The sequence below is a fragment of the Bos javanicus genome, chromosome 25, assembly GCF_032452875.1.
Source record: "Bos javanicus breed banteng chromosome 25, ARS-OSU_banteng_1.0, whole genome shotgun sequence".
NCBI classification, from domain to species: domain Eukaryota; kingdom Metazoa; phylum Chordata; class Mammalia; order Artiodactyla; family Bovidae; genus Bos; species Bos javanicus.
In genome coordinates, this window is record NC_083892.1 from 41,860,537 (window position 1) to 41,880,495 (window position 19,959).

Genomic DNA, 19,959 nt, shown 5'->3' on the forward strand with positions numbered 1-19,959 from the left:
GGCTCTCCTGCTCGGTGCCCTCCACCTGGGGCCCTGGGGGCACAAATGGCCCCCGGGAGCCAAAGGTCTCCCCTCCCCCAACCGCCCCTGCCCCCCGCCTGGGGCTTTTGGCCACAGGGTGGGCATCGAGCCCCCCCAGGAGACTGTGCTGAGAAGCTGCTTCCAGGAGGAGGGAAGGGCTGGGCGAGTGACTTGCTGATCTGCTGAAGCACAGACGCCCAGACGGACCGGAAGTGGTCATCAGTTATCCCCAGAGGGGCTGCAGGGTGCCGGCTCCCCTGAATAGCCTCACACCCGTCAGCCCCACTTCCTGTTCTTGTGGCTTTGGAGGGCTGGGGCAGTCACTCTTCTGACCCCTGAGGCCTTAGACTGCTGTTCAGTCACCCCCAGAATGCTCCCCCCAGGTCTGAACCCTTCTTTAAATCACTTGATTGGAGCGCCTTCCCGGGCCCTCCAGGGACGCCCTGCTGCCGCCTGGAGGATTTGAAGCCTTTTGCAGGGCAGAGGGCAGACAGGCATGCACCCGGCCAGCGGCTGACTCGAGTGCCCATGCTGCGGGCCCCGGGGCAGGGGTGGCCGGTGCCTCTTCGCCCAGAAGTGGGGGCACACGGAGGGGCACTCCCGCAGGCAGACTGTGTGCTCCACAGGCTGCAGTGTGGAGGCTGCCGGCCGAGACGCCCCTGCCTCCAACTTACTCGAAACCATCTCCCTGCCCCGGCGCTGCCCAGGCAGGAGGAGGCAGGAGCCATCTGCTCCCGAGATGAGGACAGGCTTCCTCGCAGCCTGGCCGCTGGGCAGGGGCCCCTGTGGACGCCAGCTAGTGTAGCCTCCTGGCACCCGCCCGCTCTGAACCAGGAAGGTGTTTCTGGGAGACCTGGGCCAGCTGCCCACTGCTGTGTGACCTCAGACCCTGCTTACAGCTCCCTGGGCTTTGTTCCCTCGTCCTGTGTAGCTGGTTTGACTGCGGGGCTGCAGCCTGGCAACGTGGCCAGTCGTGGCCAGTGAGGGTGAGGAGGCTGCGGACCCCAGGACCCCAGCGGCTGGCTCTGCATCCCGAGCGGGTGTGAGAGTCTGGGGGAGGCCGGAACGCGCCTGCGGGTGCTCCTCCAGGCCCGGCCACTGGATGCCCATCCGGGAGGACGCAGGAGCCGCCGGCCCTTCAGGCCCGACCTTCCTGCTTCTCTGCTGGGACGGGGCTGGGGCTGTCGACACACGGGCAGCACCTTTCTTGGGTGTGATAGAGGGTAAAGGGAGCCCTTTTGCGTGTGGAAGAAGTGGCCACCGTCACCCCGAAAGGCCGTCACCCCGAAAGGCTCTGGGGCGGGTGTGATGGAGCTGCAGGGCCGTGAGTTCTGCTGGGCCGGGTCCCAGAGGGAGGCCAGGGCGGGTGCCCAGGAGGGAGCTGTGGCCCTCGCCCTGCCCTGTGCCCAGGCCCCCACCTCGTCCCCGCCCCGGTGCACGAGGGTTCCTTCTCAGAGGACGTGGGCTCCCCACGAGGGCCCCGGTGCGCCTCGCCCGCGGGCCTGCTGGCCTCCATCCCAGCTTCCTCATTTCCTGCAGGGGCTGCGCTTTGGCACAGAGGGCGTGCTCCTGGAAGGGTGGGGGGCACGGTGGCCATGCAGGGTGGGCCGGGCGCTGGGTGCAGCCTGCTCAGGGCCCTGGGCAGGCGCTTTCCTGGGTCCTTGGCAGCAGCTGGGTGAGGCTCGCGGGGAGCGCTTCTGCAGATAGGTGTTCTCTGAGGTCCTACAAGCCTATGGAGAGCAGTCACCGGCAGGGCCCTTCTGTCCAGGAGCCTCGGCTCTGGCGGGCGTCTGGGGCTCCCTGATACGCAGTGCCCCTCCCACTGCTCCCGGGAGGCTCAGAGCCAGGACCCGGGCGTTCTGCTCCCTCCCCAAGCCCGCCGTGTCTGGTCCCAGGGTCCCCATGCACCGAGGGGCCCAGGACCTCGGAAGCCTGGTCTTGTCCGTGGGCAGGCTCTTGCCGCCAGAGCACCTTCCCAGGTCATGGTGGGGGCCGTGGGGTGGGACGTGTCCCTGACGCCCCCTCCCAGCGCCCGTTGGGGGCCAGCGGGTGGTCACAGAGGCCTGGGGGGCACAGCTGAGCGGGGCCTGGTAGCCCAGGGGCCATGCCCGGGGCGCCACCCTCTGGCTGGAGAAGCCCCTGGGGTTCCACCCAGAGAACTGACGTGATGTCTGTGGGCCCTGCAGTCAGAGGTGCAGCCGGGGGATGTGGGCAGCGGCCAGGAAGCTGGGGGTGGACAGCGGGTGTGGGGAGGATGGGGCCCTGCTCATAGCCCTTCCGAGCTGGCTGAGGCCTCGGGTCCAGGCTGCCCCCGCGCCGGCTCTGCTTGGGACCCGCCGATGTGCAGGGGAGGCCAGGGCGCGGCTCCTGGTGGCCTCAGAGAGCCAGACCCTGTCCTTGGGCCGGGCACTCCCCCCGCCAGCCTGTTGCCCCAGATGCAGCAGGAGCCTCTTCCCACAGCCACTGTCCTATCAGTGGCCAGAGGCCCTTATTAGGGGTCAGGGTTTGGCTGCGCCCCAGCCCCCCAGCCCCCAGTGGAGAGTCTGCAGAGGCCAGGTTGAGGTCCCTCGTGGAGACACGGCAGTCTTCCTCCTGAAGCTTGTCTGTTCCGTGTGCCACCTGCGCTGAGAGTCTGGGGCGGAGCCCCGGCTCCCGGCTTCCAGTCTCTCCCCTGAGGCCCTCGGGGGAGCTAGCGTGACGGGGGGTTCCTGGGACAACGGGGGGCTGTTCCTTTGTGTGGGTGGCCGGGACCCCTGCTTGGGGCCCTCAGACCCCGTGAACTTGGTGTCCCGTCCTCCTCCCATCGCTCCAGTGAGGAAATGAAGCCCAGGAAGGAGGGTGGGCGTGCAGGCCTGTGGGCCGTGGTCCAGCGCCCCAGTCTCGGGGAGACCCCCCTGACATCTGGCCTTGTCTTGCAGATCCTGACTGGGCCTCATACACCCTGGGGGTGTTCATCTGTCTGAGCTGCTCTGGGATTCACCGGAACATCCCCCATGTCAGCAAGGTCAAGTCCGTGCGCCTGGACACCTGGGAGGATGTGCAAGTGGAGGTATGGCTGGCCGGGTGCCGGGGCGGGGGGTGCCCGCTGCCACGGCGGCCTCAGACCCAGCCGGGTGCCGGGGGGGGCCTGCCCGCTGCCACGGCGGCCTCAGACCCAGCTGGGTGCCAGGGGGGCCTGCCCACTGCCATGGCGGGCCTGCCTACTGTCACGGCGGCCTCAGACCCAGCCGGCTGCCTGGGGGGCCTGCCCGCAGCCACGGCGGCCTCAGACCCAGCCCGCAGCCTGGCCCGGGCAGGCCCCTACCTGCCTGGTGCCCTGGGAACCCACATAGGCCCTTGTTGTCAGGGTTTCATGGGTAACTTACACAGAGTTGCAGAAGGTGACAGAAGTCAAGCCCTTCACCTGCTGTCCACCCACAGAGTCCCGGGCCCACCCCGGCCTCCGTGCCAACTCAGAGTCCGCAGGTACCCTAGCCAGGCCGCCCAGTGCACACGGACACACCGCATGGCTGGCAGCACCCCCACCCCAGACCGGAGGGCGAGGCCGCATTGACACAAGCCCGCAGCACGTGCACCTCGTGAGGAGGGAGGGGCAGGGAGGCCCCAGAGAGGCTGGGCCGCGCTGGGCTGGGGGTGAGGAGTGAGCGGGGTCCGGGATGAGGGGCTCCAGCCCCTTCTGCTCTCTGCTCCTCCGCTCCTGTCGCGACCTCGAGGGGCCGGCAGGGCTGGGCCTGCAGGGCGCTGGACCCCCGCCCCGAGTCCTGGGCCAGCCCGGCCCGGGAGGCCCAGGGTGTGGAGAGCCGGGCACAGGGCCCTGGTCTGTGCGTCTCGTTTCATGGTTTTCCCTGAACTTTATTTCTCTATAGCACATGCTTTAAAGAAGCTTTACTGAAACACGACTCGCACGCCGCACAGCTGCTCTTTTAAGTGCACTTCAGCCGAGCTGTCCCGTCGTCAGCTCTAGAGCTTTCCCACCACTTCAGGTGGAACCCGGCCCTCCGCTCCACCCGTCCCGGGCCTGAGCCCCCGCCCGCGTGCTTCCCCCTTGTGAGGCCGGTGACACCCACCGTGCGGCCGGGCCGGTCGTGGGGGCGTGCACAGCTCTGGGAGTGGGGAGCCCTGCCGAGGCTCGCTGCGGGGGTGTCCTTCCCAGACAACGCCTGGGCCACCGGGGCAGCGAGGCGGCCTCCGTTCCTGGAGGGGACGTCGGAAGGCTCTGACTGTAACTCCAGGATTCTGCCAGGCTTCCCCTCCTGGCCACGCCGCAGGCCCTTCCCTGCCCTTCCTCACCTTGGGGGCCGTTGCAGAACCGGGTGTGACCTCCAGGCTCTGGGCTGGCCCCCTGCTGTCACTGGCGTGGGCTGCTTCCTTTGTCGGGGTTTCACAGAGGCGGGTTCGCGGCCCTCAGAGACAGTGAAGACGTTTCTCGCAGGTTGTCCTGACTTTGCTCGTGGCGGTTTTCACGGTGGAAACTTTCCGATTTTGAAGTGATCAAGTTTATCAGCCTTGCCTTTGTGGTTTCAGGGTTTACTGCACACCGAGATAGGCCTGCGTTGCCCTCAGTTATTTTTACTCGGAGCAGCCTGATCTTTGCTGCTCACACACTGCGCCCCTCGCCCTTCTAGTCTACGGTTTGGTGGCTTTCGTGAATTCTCAGGGCTGTGTGACCACCGCCATGATCTAATTTGAGAAGGTTTTCATATCCTCAAATGAGCCCGCACCCACTGGGGCCCCTGCCGGCCCCCGTCCCGGGCCCGCCGAGAGAGGGGCCCTGCCTCCCCGCGGCGGGCCTGTCTGCTCTGGGTGCTTCGTGTCGGTGGCTTCACCGTGTGGTTCCAGGCTCCCTCCCTCTTCTCGCTGAGCATTGAATTCTAGACTCATCCCTGCTGTCGGGGTGTCAGCACTTGACTTGTCACCGCGAGGTCACGCGGTCGCGTCGGGGCCACAGCTTGTCCGCCCCTCACCAGCTGCAGGCCTGGCTCGTCTTGTTTTCCCAGGCCTCGGGGTGACCGCCTGACGTCTGAGGGTCGGCGGGCTCTGCCCACCACAGCGCCCCAGCCCGCCGGCAGCACGCGAGAACTGCAGCCCCATCGCAGCTCGGTCTGGCCTCAGCCCTCCTCGGGCGTGCGGGCGTCTCCTCTCGGTGTCGGCCCCACCTCCCCGGGGATCCGTGACACTGAGCGCTGCTCATGTGCTTCCTGGCCATCTGTGCCATCTGTGCATCTTCTTTGGAGCAATGTTCATTCAGATCCTTTGCCCACTTTAAAAACAGATTGTCTTTTGATTACCGAGTCAGGAGATGTGATCACTAAGCGCTTTAGATTCTGGACACAAAACCCTGCGAACAGATTTAGTGTTTGCAAGTAATTCTTCTCGTTCTGTGGGTTGTGTTTTAACTTTCATGTTGAAATGGTATTTTTAAAATGAAAAAGTATGGTTTATATTTTTAAGGAGCTATCTATAATTTTTTAAATCATTGAGGGGCGATGCATATAAAATCCATTTTAAAGTGAGCACGGTGGGACATATATATGCTGGAATATTACTTGGCCCTAAAATAGAATAAAAGAACGCCACTTACAGCTACATTGACGAACCTAGAGGTTATCCTACCAAGCAAAGTAAGTCAGACAAAGACGAATGCCATATGATACCGCTTACAGGCGGAATCTACAATACGACACAAATGAATCTCTATGAAACCGAGAGGAGCTCACGGGCGTGGAGGACAGGCTGTGGCTGCCAGGAGGGAGTGGGCTGGGGAAGGGGTGGGGGTCCGGGGTCGGCACGTGCACTCTAGTGCCGCAGAGTGTTAAGCACCGTCCTGCCGTGCCGCTCGGGGGCTCTGCTCAACGGCAGAGTGCAGATGCAGGCACGTCTGTGCCTTACCACTGCGTCAGAAAGCAGTGCAGTGCTGTAGATCACCTGGACTTCAATAAAGTGAATTTTTAAAAAGTGAATAATCCGGAGGCAGGAACGTGCAGTGGGGAAAGGAGAGTCTCTTCTATGAAAGGTGCTGGGAGAACTGGGCGGCCCACACCGCGGGTCACACCGTGTACAAAAAGTGAGTCAAAATGAATCAAAGACCTAAATGTTTAAGACCCCAAACCATACAGCCCAAACCGTTCACAAGCTCTTGGCCGTCAGTCTCAGCAATATCGTTCTGGGTCTGCCTCCTCAGGCAGGCTACAAGAGCAAAGATAAACAGATGGGACCGCAGCAAATGAAAACGCTTTTGCACAAAAAGAAAACTATCAACAAAGTGAAAAGCCCACCTACTGAATGGTAGCGATGTTTGTAGATGATGCGTGTGTTAAGGGCTATTGCACAAAATGTACAGGGAACTCATACAACTCAGTATCAAAAAGAAAAAACAGAAAGTGTCCAGTTAGAAACGGGCGGAGGACCTGGACAGACGCGTCTCTAAGGACACACGGCTCGTCACCAGGTGCGTGAAAAGACGCTCAGTGCCAGCGTAGAAACGCTGATCCAAAAATCAAAACAAAAAAAAGAAACGCTGATCCAGACCGTGCTGAGGCGCCCCCTCACGGTGCCAGGAGTGGCCTTTGTTAAGAGTCTGCGGATAACGGGGGCTCGCCTGGCGGCCCAGCAGTTAAGACCCCATGCTTCCAGGGCAGGGGCCGTGGGTTCCATCCCCGGTAGGGGAACTACTGAGATCCCACGTGCCACGTGGCCAAGAAAAAAAGATTCTATAAATAACAAATGTGGAGAAAAGAGCGCCTTCTGCACTGCTGGTGGGAATGTGAACTGGTGCAGCCGCTGTGGAGAACGGCGTGGAGTTTCCTCAGAAAATGAAAAAGACACCCACCTACCTTATGATCCAGCAGCCCCACCAGGATGAGGGCTCCCCTGGTGGCTCAGGCGGCAAAGAACACACCCACAGCGCTTCATTCCTGGGTCGGGAAGATTCCCTGCAGAAGGGAACGGCTGCCCACTCCACTGTGGCTGGAGAATTCCATGGACAGAGCAGCCTGGTGGGTACAATCCCACTAGAACATTTTTAATCAAAAGGATATATGTACTCACGTGTTCCCTGCAGCATGAGTTATAATAGCCAAGATGTGGGAGCGTCTACAGGTGACTTGATAAGGAAGATGTGTATTTATACCATGGAATATTCCTAAGCCAGAAGAGTGGCATTTTACAATCTGCAACAACAGGGGTGGGCCTGGAGGGTCTTATGCTAAGAGAAACCTGTCAGACACGGGAAGACGAGTCTGATCTCACTCCCCTGTGGAATCTGAAAAAGACTCCGACTGACAGGCACGGGGACAGGCAGGTGGTTGCCGGAGGGCAGGGCTGGGGGAACAGGAGACTGAGGCGCCGATTCCACCCTAGGACAGATAAGTCACGGGCTGAACGGCAGCGCACGGTCCCCAGCCCCGTAACCGGCGTCCCACGACCCGAACAAGAACACCAGGTCTCATGCCTGAAACCAGCTCTGTACGTCAGCCTCCCAGCTGCGAAAAGCAGAGAAAGCACGTCTACAATCCAGTTCAGCCGTCGCCTCCAGCTGCCAGCACATCTGTCGTCCTCAGCTCGGGGAGCCCCTTCCTGAGACCCCAGGGCGGCTCTCCTGTCTGGATTCGCCCGTCCGGGACATTCCACAGCAACGCGGCCCTCGGCTGTCTCAGGACCTGGGACGGCTGCTTCTCAGGAGCCTCGTGTTTTTAAGGCTGAATACCCCTTTTCCCTTTCCTGATGGGGTCCTTAGAAGCACAGGAGTCTTAAGTTCCGGTGAACTTCTGTTGATTTTTTTTTTTTTTGTTCCTTGTGGTTTTGCTGTCGCCTCTAAGAAACCTTGGGCTTATCTGATAGCTTTAAGAAGCCTGAGAGAAACCTAAGGGCTTCCCTGGCGGCTCAGCTGGTAAAGAATCGCCTGCGATGCAGGAGACCTGGGCTCGATCCCTGGGTTGGGACGATGCCCTGGAGAAGGGAAAGGCTACCCACTCCAGTATTTTGGCTTGGAGAATTCCACGGACTGTATGGTCCACGGGGTCGCACAGAGTTGGACGTGAGAGCGACTTGGCACACTAAGAAACCATTCCCAACCCCAAATCCTGAAGATTTCCTTCCATATTTCCCTTGAGTCATGTTTTAAATCACCCTGTGATTTTCATCCATCTTTTTTAGCTGTTCCGCGTGGTCTACAGGGTCTTAGTTCCCCAACTAGGGATCAAACTGCCCCCTCCACTGGAAGCTGGACTGCCAGGGAATTCCCTTCGTCTACTATTTTGATTGCTTAACTTTGGAAATTCAGCCTCTCATGAAGTTGGAGTTTTGTTTTGCTGAAAGGCATACCCCCTCTTCTCCAACGGTTTCCAGTTTCTCATTGGTTATCAACCCCCATCGATCTGAGACGTTACCACTTCTGTGTACCAGCTCGTCCTGCTAAACCTGTTGATACTGGACATCAGATCCCGTTGGATCTGCTTCTGGACCTGTGAGGTTTTCTTGTTGGCACGGTTTGACTCGGTAGCTTTATAATAGGCTTTAATGTCTGCTAGGAAGCATCTTCCTTCTCACAATTTTCTTCTGCTTGTTAGCTTTAAAGTGAACTTTAGAATCATTCTAGCTCTTGAAAATTCTATTCCTGGTTTTCTTTTTTGAGAATTGCTAAAAGTAGATCAACATAAGGAGACGGCGTGCTTTCTGTCTCCCTCACCCAGAGCTGGCGTGTCTGTTCAGCGTCTGCTCTGCTCCCGGGGGCGCTCGGAGGCTTCTCTGTGGAGCCTGAGGGCCCTCACCCCGCTGGCCCTCAGCGATGACGTCCGGCTGCTGTCCTCAGCCAGCCTTGGACCAGGCGGGAGCTCTGTGCGGAGAAGCCTCTGCTTTGAGGACCCCACGTTGGTCCCAGCCTTCGCTGAAGGGCCTCATCGTTTTGTGGCTCTTGCCGGTCATCCTGTGCACCCTTGGCTGGACGGTCCTCGGTGCCCTGACTGAGAGGGTGGGCTTGGAGCCCCGGGGACCTGTGCCTCCCCTGGCCCTTGAGGCCCTGCGGGAAGCCCCCCGCACCAACACCAAGGGCTTCCCCTCCGGCTCACCCAGCTCACTCCACCTCAGGGCCTTCGCTCGTGCTATTTCCGTGCCCAGACTCCCCGCACACCGGCTGCTCCAAAGACCCCCGTCGCCCCCACCCCACAGGGCACCCTGTCTGCATCCCGCAGGCTCGTTCTCTGCTTGCAGTGCCCTGCCTGGTCTCTGCAGCCTGGCCGCCTCACAGGACGTGGGCTTCCGGGCCGGTCTGGCCTCTGTGCCCCGGGACCCGTGGGATCAGATGTGGGGCGGGGGCGGGGCCTCCCACCTGAGGGGCCCTTTCTGGGGGGCCGGGGCCCCACCGCCCGCGGGGAAGGGCAGTGCCCAGCTCCCCCACCCCGTGGCCAGCCCCCCTGCCCCAGGTCAGCTGTGGCTCGGGGCCTGACACCGTCTCTCTTGCAGTTCATGGCCTCCCGTGGGAACGCCATCGCCAGAGCCACGTTCGAGTCCAGAGTGCCCCCCTTCTACTACCGGCCCTCGGCCTCCGACTGCCCGTGAGTACACAGGGGCCCATCCGCGCCGCTGCTCCGCGCCGGCCCGTGTCCGGGAGCCCTATCCAGGTGCCTCCCGCTTCATTTTGGTTCCTGGCGTGGTGGCGGTGGCGGGCAGGGTGGGGACAGCTGGCCTGGGCTCCCGGGCGGTACAGGTCCCCGCGGGAACCTCAGCCTGGGTCCAGGGGTCCTTGTGGCGCCCCCGGCCGTCTGGAGGGCTTGCTGGGCGGCCGCTCCTGCATGCGGCCCACCTGCCTCGGTGCCCAGGACATGGACACGGGGAGGGTCAGGGGCATGACCCCACACCATCCTAGTCACCAACCTCTCTGAGCCTCAGGTTCCCTGTCTGCCCACCCCGTGGGCACTCCTGGGCTCCACTGGGTTCCGAAAGGTTCCGGAGGTCAGGGGAGGTGCTTGGGGTGAGGTTGGGACCCCAGCCCCTGGGGGAGGCCCCCATGTCGGGCTCTGCACCAGCTTGGAGAGGAAGGCCCTGTGACGAGGCTCCTCCTGGGCTGTCCCTCTCTTGGGATGGACGGCAGGGCCGCAGCCTGCCCTCAGCCCAGGCCCCCGCGTCCGGCCCCACCCCTGGGCGGCACCTCCTCCTTGGTGCTCAGTGCTGTCGCCCCGACTCACTTGGTGAACCCCACACCCCAGGGACCCTGCCCGCGACACCGGGACCCGGGCTGCATGCAGGGCTCATGTGTTCCTAGCTCTGCGCGATGAGGGCTGGGAGATGAGGGGCTGCTGGCTGCCACAGCGGGCTTGGGAGCGGTGACCCACCTGAGGCGGGTGTTCAGCTCCACCAGTTCAGACCCCGCTTGACAGGTGGGGAGCCGGGGGCTGACCTCACTCTGCACACCGTGTCCAGCCCTTCAAGCCCTCGTGGGCAGGGCCCCTTGCTCTGCCCCGCCCCTCCTGGCGCCCCCGACCCGGCCGCTCTGCCCGGCTGTGAATCTGCAGGTCAGCAGCTCTCCTGCGGTCAGCCCACCTGCACGCATGGCTGCGTCCCCACTGAGCTGGCGCCACAGACAGACTCCCACGGGCCTGGTCCCTGCAAGGTGCACCGGCAGGGCCGTGTGGTCAAGGCCTCTTGGCTGACCTGGCGGCCCCAGCGGGAGGGTGCTCTGAATCCCAGTGGGCCCCACTTTCGGGAAACCTCTACTGGGTGCAGGCTCACAGGAGCCGAGCCCACTGCATTCCCCAGACTCAGGTGCTTGGGTCTGCCGGGAGGGATGGGGTCCTGGGAGAGGCCCCTCACTGGGCTGGTATCAACAAGGGAACCTGACCAGGCAGCCATGAGACCAGGAGGGTATGGGGGCTGACAGCTGAGCTCACCATGGAGGCCACGCAGCAGTGGAGGGAGTGTGGATGCCCATGTGCCCTGTGGAGTGCCGTGCAGGGGTGCACAGGGCGTGTGAATGCCCGTGTTTGGTGTGGAGTGCACCTCCAGCTATATCCACTTAGTGGAGGGGCTGCAGCAGCCTCCCACAGGCAAAGGCTCTGGGGTGCCGTTGGGATGAAATAGGTGGTGAGTCAGGAGGCCAGAGTCTGGCCCGAGTGGGGTCTCTGGACCCGGGGCCCTCCCCGCCCCCTGCCGTCTGGGGAAAGGGAGAATCAAGTCCCAGGGAGGCGGTCAGTTGTAGCAGCAGGCCCGTGACCCAGAGCGGCCGGGGACCCAGCTCCCTTCCCGTGTCCCTGGTGCCTGACCTCGGGTTTGGGGGAGGTCAGGCCAGCACCCCGTTTGGCCTCTGTTGGAAGCTGGCCCCTCCTGCTTCCCATGTGAGTGGGGCGGGCTGGGACCCCTGCTCCTGGCAGCCGTGGCCTGGGGTGCCCCCCTCAGTGGGTGAGCCTGGCCCGCCTGCTTGTCAGAAGTTCACCTGGGCAGCTCTGGCCAGTGTCGCCCAGCACGTGCCCTCTCTTCTCAGACTCCTGCGGGAGCAGTGGATCCGGGCCAAGTATGAGCGGCAGGAGTTCGCCCACCCCGAGCGGCAGGAGCCCTACTCTGCAGGTGAGGCTGCCCGCAGCTGGGCGTCCGCCCCCGCCCCCCGCCCCCACCCCCCAGAGCTGGAGCAGGGCCCCAAGGAACCTGGGCGGCCGCTTCAGTGTCTGGGCCCGTGTCCGTCCACCGGCCCTCAACACCGGCTGGCTGACCTGGCCGCAAGGGCCCTACAGCTGCTCACAGCTCCGCCCTGAACCTGCCCGAGGGTGGGGCTGCCCAGGGCCCTCTGGGGGCTGTGCCTGTGCCCCCACAGGGCGGGTGGGGCTTTCCGCAGGGGTGTGGACAGGCCTGGGGCCCAGGTGGGCCTGGAGAGGGTGGGCCAGGCCCCGGGGGCTTGGTCAGCAAGGGGCTTCTGCTGCTTTGACGGGGGCCTGGCCCCCACACAGTCTGTCGGGCGAGGGGCTCTGTGTGCGCCCCGCTCCTGCCTGGCAGGCCCTTGCAGGACTGGCTTGTGGCCTTCACTCAGCTGCCCGAGAGCCTCGAGCTCGTGGGCGCAGCTCCCTGTTCAGCCCCAGGACTCACACTCTTCCTGTCTGAGGCCCCGGGACGCTCACCCCACAGCCCGTCTCCCGTCTCCCAGGTACAAACCCCTCAGGGGTCTGGAATGTGTGGCGTGTGGCCTCGGTTCAGAGGCAGAGGCAGGGTGTCGTCTGTTCCTGCATCAGGACCTCTGGCTGTGAGGGTGCAGCCCAGCGGGCGTCAGGCAGACAGGAGGGTGGGCTCGCAGTGGCGCTGGCTCCAGGCCCAGCCTGACCCCAGAGCTCAGTCAGCGGTCAGTGCCCTGAGGACGCGGCCCGTTTCCCCTGGTTCCGCCTCGGGTGGCAGCAGCCCCCCAGAGGAGGCTTCCCTGCGGCAGCTCCAGACTTCCCGCCTGGGCTGGGAACACCCTCGCCTCCCACTTCCCCCGGCTGCCAGGAGGCGCGCTGGGCACGGTGTGGGCCTCGTAGGGGACAGCTCCCACCAGGCATCAGCTCCTCTGCGGGAGGCCACCCCCTTTTCTCCGAGCACTCGGCCCCGAGTAGGGAGGCCCTGGCCTTGGCTGCGTCTCTGCCCCCGGGCTCAGGGCAGTGAGCCCTGGCCAGGGTTTCTTCTCTTTTCTTCAAAGCCAGCACCCCCCAGAGTGTAAATGCCACCGCCTCGAGCCCTGAGAATCCAAGCCTGTGGTCCCCCAGCCCCCTCGCCCAGTGGAGCTCTGGGTGCCCTGAGATTCTCAGAAGTGTCCCGGGGGTGCAGGACCCCATGGGAGCCCTCTGCAAGCCCCCTTGGGGCAAAGCCCCCTCAGGGTACCATGGGGAGGTGCCCAGCACTGCCCTGAGTGTGGCCCTGAGTAGCCTGTCTTGTGGTCACGGTAGGGCTTCCCTTTCCCAGCCTGCCTCCCCAGGTATCCCGGGGAGAGAGTGGTGGCTAAGGACACCCAGGGCACGGCTCCCCACAGCTGCCCACCTGGCTGGCCGGAGACCCTGAGACTGGAGCCCTGCCCGCACTGTGCCGCATGGAGGGGGCTAGGCCCGAAGCCCCCAGTGTCCTGCCCCCTGGCCCCCACCCACACCTCCCCGTGCCCCTGTCTCTCCCCAGCCCTCGCCTCCCTGCAGTCCAGAGCGGTGGAGCAGCTGCCCCGGCCGGTTGTCTTCCTCAAGGTGCAGCCCCCTGCGAGGAGCGCCGGGGTTCCCAGGGGCCTCTCCCACGCACGGGGGGCCGACACACCCATGGCCGCCAGGAAGGGGGCCCGCGGCCCGGAGGGAGGGCGCACGGGCTGAGCCGGGCAACCTGAGCAGCTGCGTGGGCAGCGTGTGGGGTCTGCAGCGGGTGGATGCCGCACATTCCAGGATCCAGGGACCCGAGCGCGAGGTGGGGTGGGCATCATCCCGCCCAGAAGCCACCATGGACAAGGTGCCCGTGAGGACAGAGGCACAGGGGTGACTTCCCGGGTCACGGTTGGCATTCCCTGGGACGCTGACGTGCCCCTGTCAGGCAGGGACCCCAGCATGAGGCCGCGGCCGTGGGCAGGACCGCAGGCGCCAGCCCGGCTCGATGGCTCTGCTGTGGCGGCAGGCGAGGCAGTAGGTGCCCCCATGCTGCCCTTGGCCAAGGTCCGGGTGTGGGAGGCACTTGCCCTGAGATAATGTGGCAGAGATACGGGGTGCCTGGGCCAGGCCGTGCCTCCCGCTGCCCACAGGCCCCTCGGCCAGCTGACCCCAGGTCCCGGCTGCTCCTGGCTCTGTCCCCAGACCGTCCCCGCCTGCACCGAGCCTCAAAGGCCGCCTTTCACAGGCAACAGGGCCCCTGTTGTCCCGAGGGCCGCCTGTCACAGCATGCCCGGAGTCACAGGTCCAGCCCCTCGGAGACCGAGGCCCCAGGGCCGCGGGGACGTGTGTGTTGAGCTCGACGAGAGGCTGCACGGTGCTTGTCCCCTCGGGGGACGGTCAGCCGGGGAGCTGGCTCCCGTGTGTCATCCCTGGGGTGGGCAGCACTGGAGCCCAGAGCCCCTGCCCGCATCCTGGCTGCTCCGCGCAGGGCTTGCTGAGCAGAGGTGGCTGCTGAGCGGGGGGCAGCCCGGCTCCTCCAGTGGCCCTGCGTGGGGCACGCAGCTGGCACTCAGTAAATGCTGAGTGAACCCTGTGGCCTCTGCCCTGGCACTGGCCAGCTTTTTGGGAGCAGACGGTCATGCCGCACGCAGCCGGGGCCCTAGTGTGGGCTGGGAGTGGGTGCTGCTCGGGGCCCCTGGGCTGGGCCTACTGGTGGGCGGGTGGCCGGGGGCCCGGCTTGGAGCCCAGGGCGTGCTGGGTGGCGGTGCCCGTGGCAGGGCCTGGGCTGCTGCGTCCTGCGTCACGGGGCAGGGGTGCAGAGAGAGCGTGGCTTGGCCGCGGGCTTCAAACTGTGGCCTGAGAGCCACCCATGACCCGGGGGCATCGGAGGCTGGCGAGTGCCCACCCGGAAACACCGTGGCCACGCCACACACCCGAAACCAGGCCTCCTGGCGGCTCGCTGCTGGGCCTGGGGGCCCGTCCCGTTGGGCTGGCCGCGGCGGGTCAGCGGGGTTGGGGTGGCCGGCTGGAGCTCCAGCGGGGCCGCAGCAGGGATGCCCCAGCCCAGGCCGGCCGAGGTGCTGCTGCCCCCTGGTGGCCTGGCCAGCAGCTGCACGCTCGCTGGCCAGCGGCCTCGGACAGGACTCCTGCCGGCCTCAGCCGCATCCTCGGCAGAGGGGTGACCACAGGACGGTCCTGGGGACCCGTGTAGGGCCACGAGACCGCTGAGTGCGTGTTTGGCTGGCCGTGTCTCGTGTGGACAGGGTGCTGGCTGGGACCATCCTCGCAGAAGAGCTGTTCCTCGGGCGCTGCTCTCTGTAGCTGACTCAGGGTCGGGGAGGCCGGCAAGGGGGAGCCTCGCCCTGGCGGAGCGCTCGTTTAGTCAGCACACGTGCCAGGCTTGAGCTGGGGGCGTGGTGGTGGCCCTGTCCTCCGGCACACACGGGGCACCGGTGCTGTGTGCAGGGCACGGGGCTGGGCCTGTCCCAGGCTCCAAGGCAGCAGGGGCTCTCTGAGTCGTGGGGGGTGGGCGGGGGCCCCACCTGGCCTGTCGCACTGCAGACTGAGAGGGCCAGCGGCCCCGATGCCAGGAGGCCGCCTTTTTATAGATGTCTGGAGCGCAGAGAAACGCCCCGTGTCTGTGGTGTCCAGGGCGGGCGGCGGGCAGGGAGCTGGAGGCTCTGGGGTCAGCACCTCGCAACGGTGTCCCGACTGGGACAGCTGCAGCCTGCGGTCATGGCCAGCAGAGGGCAGCACCGGGCACGGCCGGCTCAGAGGGCCAGCTGGGGGCCGTGCCCTGTGACACTCACATGGGGGCCCAGTTCTGACCTGTGACGCTCACATGGGGGCCGTGACCTGAGACACCCACACGGGGGCCCGGCCCTGACCTGTGACACCCACACGGGGGCCCGGCCCTGACCTGTGACACCCACACGGGGGCCCGGCCCTGACCTGTGACACCCACACGGGGGCCCGGCCCTGACCTGTGACACCCACACGGGGGCCCGGCCCTGACCTGTGACACCCACACGGGGGCCCGGCCCTGACCTGTGACACCCACACGGGGGCCCAGAACAGGCAAAGGGGAAAGAAAGGGCGAGAGGGCTCGGGGCGGACGCGGCCCCAGTTGTCCGTCTCCCCCGCCGGCCGCTGTGGCCCTGACCGCAGTCTGTACCTCGGAGCCACATGACAGAGCCCGGGCCCGGAGGTCAGGGCCGGCTCCCCGGGTCTTGGCCGAGGCCGTCGTGGCGTCGTGTGTCCGAACTCGCCTCTCACCCCGCCCCGTCTCTCTGGGCCCGTGGTGCTCTCGCGTCTGGGTGTTTGGCCACCGCCAGGCCCAGGCCCGCAGAACCCGTGGGTGCCACGTGCCTCCCGCCCACCCAGCAAAAGGAAGAGGGCGGCCCGGGGTCCAGAGACACTCGGGAGCCCCCCGGACAGGAGTACGAACACCCGGTCCCCTCGTTGGGGCGGCTGTCCAACCATGCCCTCCCCCCAGGCTACCGAGAAGGCTTTCTCTGGAAACGCGGCCGGGACAACGGGCAGTTCCTAAGCCGGAAGTTCGTGCTGACGGAGCGTGAGGGGGCCCTGAAGTACTTCAACAGGAGTGATGTGAGTGGGTTCAGGGGCCAGCCCCCCACCTAGGCCTGGCACTGTGGTGCCACACCGCCAGCTGCCCCGCACTCTCCTGGGAAACACTGCCCCCGTGGGGATCCTCCGCCCGCCGCTGGTCACAGCCACTCCCTCTGGTGTGGGTGATGCTGGGGGCACTCCTAGGCCCTCGAGGGACAGGGGACTGGCACCCTGCAGGCACGTCAGGGGGACCCTGGGCAGTGTGTGGAGGGGCTGGCCGGCCCTGCCCGATGGCACCGGGGCATCTGCAGCCCCACGACAAGGAGAGGGGAGAGGTCAGGTTGGCAGGGTGGGGAGCAGGAAGGGGGCACCCGGCCTAGCGTGGGGTGGACCACAGGGCCCACCCTCGCAGCTCCTGGGAAGCCCAGCCCAGAAAGTGTAGGTAACTTGCTCAGAGCCACAGGGCACCCAAGTGTGGGGCCAGCACGCAGAGCCCGCCATGCCTGCCTAATGCTGAGGCCTGGCCCTGCTCCCCAGGCCAAGGAGCCCAAGGCCGTCATGAAGATCGAGCACCTGAACGCAACTTTCCAGCCGGCCAAGATCGGCCACCCGCACGGCCTGCAGGTCACCTACCTGAAAGACAACAGCACTCGCAACATCTTCGTCTACCACGAGGACGGGAAGGTGGGCGCACAGCTGAGCAGTGGGGCCGGACCACCCGCACTGGCCGAGGAGAGCCTGTCCGGCCGCCGGACCACCAGCGTGGCTGCCCTGGGAGCTGGCTGGGCCCCGTGGGAGAGGGGACCTAGGAGCCCCAGGGAGAGGAGGGGTGGCAGCTGGCGGAGCCCTGCCCCAGGGCGGGCATCTGCGTCCCCACCTGGCGAGGCTGGGCCTCCGAGCAGACCCCCAGGCCTGGCCTCCGTGCGTCTCTCTGGCGTGATCTCCATGCGCCCGGCCGTTGTGTGGATTGTACACAGCACACAGTCTTTTGACGCTCAGTATTTTAAAATAACCACGTTTCCCTTCAGCCGCGTGTGCCTTTGGGGTCATAGTCAGGAAGTCGCTGCCGAGTCGTGCCGTGGCCCCGTGTTCTTGTAAACTTTACTGTCGGGGACTCACGTCTCAGTCCTTGATTCGTCTGTGGTTGAGTAAGGGTCCAGCCTCATTCTCTGGCGTGTGGACATTCATTTTCCCAGCAGTTGGTTTAAAAGACTGTCTTCTCCCAACGGCCGGTCTTGATACTGTTCCAGAAACCAGTGAACACGCGAGTTCGTTCCTGGGTTCCCTGTTTTAGCCCATCCTGGGTTTCATGTTTTTGTCTTTTAATTTTACTGAACTGTAGTTGCCTTACAGTGTGGGTGTCTTCGGACTCGGTCACGCACAGCTCTTTCTCACATTCCCGTCCGCTACGGGCTGTCACCGGGTGCGGGATAGGCTCCCTGAGCTGCACAGACCTGCCCTTACCTTCCTGCAGGCTCGTCTGCCGGCTCACCCTTCCCACCCCCTCCTCGGCAACCGCGGGTCTGTTCTCTGCGAGGCTCTGTTTCCTGAAAGCTCGTTTCTGCCGTGTTTAGATCCCACGTGTTAAGTGACTTCGAACGTGTTTGTCTTTCCTTAGTTACTCTCTGGGTGCAGCCATATTGCTGAGATGGCGTTCATTTCGTTCTAAAACGGCTGATCGTGTGTGTACAAATCTTCACCCACTCATCTGCCCGTGGACACACAGGCTGCCTGTGTGTCTCCAGACGAGTCTGTCTGAGTCGGTTTCCTCTCTGCTCCCAGGAGCAGGCTCGTATGTTTTTGAGGCCCTTCCACACTGCTGTCCACATGTCCAGTTTACGCCCACATGGGTGATGGAGCCCCTGCCCCAGCCTCTGCAGCAGGTTACCTGTAACTGCCCAGCGTCGGCCGTCCTGACTGTGCGAGGCGGCGCCCCGCTCCAGTTTTGACGTGCATTTCTCTGATCGCTGGTGATGCTGACCATCTTTCCATGTGCCTCTTGGCCACCTGTATGTTTTCTTTAGAGAAATGTCTGTCTAGGTCTTCTGCCCGTTTTTTGACTGGGCTGTTTTTCTGTCACTGAGTTATATGAGTTGTCCGTAGATGTTGGGGAACTAAGCCCTCATCGGTTGCCTTGTTCGGACATTTCCTCCCCGCCTGCGGGCTGTCTCTTCATTTTGTTCAGTTTCCTTTGGAGTTTGATTAGGTCCCACTGTTTCTTTTATCTCAAGTGCCTTGGGAGACTGACCTAAGAATACTGGTGTAGCTGGTGAGAGCAGGCTGTGCGTGGGTCCATAACAGACGCGCCTCCTTGGGCCAACGTCCGGTCATAAAAACAGCCGCGTCTGAGGAAAGGCCCGGAGCAGCGGGGCTGAGGGGCAGCCCGGCCGCAGCCCACCGCCCAGGCCTGCTCCGGGGGCCGTCCACGGGCACCCACGCTGGCCCGAGGGCCGCAGGCGGGCGGGGCTGGGGGGCGTGGCGGCCCTGGCGCGGCCCTCACCCAGCCTCTGCCCCCAGGAGATGGTGGACTGGTTCAACGCGCTGCGCGCCGCCCGCTTCCACTACCTGCAGGTGGCCTTCCCGGGCGCCAGCAACGCCGACGTGAGTGGCTGTGCTCCCTGTGACCCCGGGCGGGACGTGTGCCCTCGGCCGGGATGGGTGGCTGGGGGCTGACCGAGGGCCACGCGGCCCCCAGAGACCCTGGCCGCCAAGTGGCCTGAAGTCCCTGGAGACCACGGGGTTTTGTTCCTGGGGGTCTCAGCGTCACTGTGGAGGGGGAAGGAAGGCGGGGGGGGGGGGGGTGGTGCGGGGCGGGGTGAGTGGGCAGGCGGGGAGGCCCCCAGGCCCACACCACGTGGTTCTGCCCCAGCTGGTGCCGAAGCTGTCCAGGAACTACCTTCAGGAGGGCTACATGGAGAAGACGGGGCCCAAGGTGGGTCTGACCCAGCGCCCTGGACGCCTGGGCCTCACAGCGAGGCCCCATCCTCGCCACCCGGGGCTGGGCGGAACACAGTGGGGGTTAAGTGCCGGCAACCCCACCGTGTGTTTCGTGAGCGTGGGCTCCACTGACCGCGCTCCTGGGGAGTTGGGTCCGGTCTGGTCGGCTGCGAGCCCTGCCTTACGCCCCTGTGCACCCGGGGTCCCCGCTGCGGGGCGGGGCGGGCAGGCATGGGGCCCAGACTCCAGGACCAGGTGGCACACCCGGGGAGGCGCGGCCTCGGGCCGACCTGTGCCCTCACCCCGACCTGTGCCCTCACCCCCCAGCAGACAGAAGGCTTCCGCAAGCGCTGGTTTACCATGGACGACCGCAGGCTCATGTACTTCAAGGACCCGCTGGTAAGGCTGGACGCGCCCCAGGCCCCTGAGGTGTGGCTGTGCTCTCCCACCACTGCAAGGCAGGCGGGCTCAGGTGGTCTGCTGGGTGAGCTAGGGGGCGGGCCGGGCTGGGGGCTGCACGCAGCTGAGTGACTCAGGCAGGAGCAGCCGCCCCGTGCAGCACCCCGGTGCCCCCCCAGGACGCCTTCGCCCGCGGGGAAGTCTTCATCGGCAGCAGAGAGAGCGGCTACACGGTGCTGGATGGGCTCCCACCATCCACCCAGGGCCACCACTGGCCACACGGGATCACCATTGTCACGCCAGAGCGCCGGTTTCTGCTGGCCTGCGAGACGGAGTCGGAGCAGCGGGCGTGGATGGAGGCGCTCCGGAAGGTGGTGGACAGGCCCATGCTGCCCCAGGAGTACGCAGGTGAGGCGGGTGGGCCGGCCGAGGGGGAAGCCTGGCGGCCCCACGTGGCCGT

The 19,959-nt window shown here is 64.8% G+C and overlaps 1 protein-coding gene across 4 annotated transcripts in view; it reads left to right on the forward strand.

Moving 5' to 3' along the window:
* ADAP1 (ArfGAP with dual PH domains 1) overlaps positions 1 to 19,959 on the forward strand; it is a 35,209-nt gene that overhangs the window by 13,479 nt on the left and 1,771 nt on the right. For 2 of the 4 annotated variants that reach the window (XM_061402415.1, XM_061402416.1), the window contains exons 2-10: positions 2,940 to 3,070; positions 9,481 to 9,572; positions 11,495 to 11,577; positions 16,090 to 16,202; positions 16,701 to 16,847; positions 18,681 to 18,764; positions 19,033 to 19,095; positions 19,428 to 19,499; positions 19,679 to 19,907. In XM_061402415.1, the coding sequence (XP_061258399.1) occupies positions 2,940 to 3,070; positions 9,481 to 9,572; positions 11,495 to 11,577; positions 16,090 to 16,202; positions 16,701 to 16,847; positions 18,681 to 18,764; positions 19,033 to 19,095; positions 19,428 to 19,499; positions 19,679 to 19,907 (1,014 nt within the window). The remainder of the gene's footprint in view (positions 1 to 2,939; positions 3,071 to 9,480; positions 9,573 to 11,494; positions 11,578 to 16,089; positions 16,203 to 16,700; positions 16,848 to 18,680; positions 18,765 to 19,032; positions 19,096 to 19,427; positions 19,500 to 19,678; positions 19,908 to 19,959) is intronic. The other 2 variants (XM_061402417.1, XM_061402414.1) reach the window with 1 other exon arrangement.